Raw genomic sequence first — 1,166 nt, forward strand, 5'->3', positions numbered from 1 at the left:
ACACACATACACACACACACACACAAACACATACACACACACAAACACACATGCACATTCACAAAAACGCGCTATTGGAAATGGGCATAGTAATCATTATTCATCCTTGTCTTCTATTGACTTTACAGCGTTGAAAGGGGTGATGAATTCGTGAGATTATCATTATCAGCAACTTACACTAGGATACAAGGGCATGGGTAAACCTTCACTGGATGGTGTTTAAGTGGTCCTTCAAATGAATAAAATTATATCAACAACAGAATATATCCACTTTGCCCTTGATCAAAAATTAAATTGCAACACACTCCTTTCGACATCTAACGATACGTAAGAAAGGATTAAAATTAAAGCTAAATAAAGTTAAAAGTTTTTAAAAAAATAAAATAAATCAAAATAAAGTAAAAAGTAACAAAAGTAAAAGTAAAGTAAAATAAACCGACTTACAGGGATGCAGGACAACCAAAATGCTGCGACGTCATTTCGGAAGCTTTCTAAGAAACCAATAGACAACACAGCAAGAACACCTGAAATAAAAAGAACACATAGAAGCATAAGAAAATTATAGTAATAGTTTTACGGCACTTGCCACACAGACAGGTCATAATATAAGCGACGAAGATTAGAGGTGTCACCAGAGAGTAGCTAACAAAAAAAAAAAGCAAAAAGAGAGAGAAGGAAGAGAAGTTACTCTCGTGTAAACAAAATATTTTTGTATAGTTTTTTTAACATTTTTTGTTATAGTAGAGGTTTTACGGCGCTCCCAACTGCGTACTGTCATATGAGCGCAAGAAGATTAGAGGTGTTAAAAGATATTAACAAACATAAAAAAGAAGGGGGGGGAGATAACGACGATAGATGTTTGATAGGAAAGATGGAGTAATCCACACCAGAACACCCGCTATCCACCCACAGAAATAGAAAACAGTACTATGTCAATCATGTGTACAGGTATAATATCTTACACCATCAATTCCAATACGTGTCTTCATAAATGTGAATCCTTAATAAAGGATATTGAACACCATCTCCTTGAAGTATAATCAGGGGCGAAGGCTGACTTGTTTGACTGGGTAATCAAAATGAAACGGGACCAGATATGGCCTGGGGATATCACACAAGAACCTTGCTCGAGGCGGCGACTCAGAGTTGTGAATGAAAACAAATCC

General features: G+C 36.1%; 1 protein-coding gene across 1 annotated transcript in view; it reads right to left on the reverse strand.

Moving 5' to 3' along the window:
- LOC101857792 overlaps positions 1-620 on the reverse strand; it is a 13,576-nt gene extending 12,956 nt beyond the window's left edge. The window contains exon 1 of the mRNA XM_013082121.1: positions 445-620. Within this exon, the coding sequence (XP_012937575.1) occupies positions 445-552 (108 nt within the window). The 5' untranslated portion in view covers positions 553-620. The remainder of the gene's footprint in view (positions 1-444) is intronic.
- Positions 621-1,166: the final 546 nt, after the last annotated feature.

This window comes from Aplysia californica, unplaced genomic scaffold (assembly GCF_000002075.1).
Source record: "Aplysia californica isolate F4 #8 unplaced genomic scaffold, AplCal3.0 scaffold00160, whole genome shotgun sequence".
Lineage (NCBI taxonomy): Eukaryota > Metazoa > Mollusca > Gastropoda > Aplysiida > Aplysiidae > Aplysia > Aplysia californica.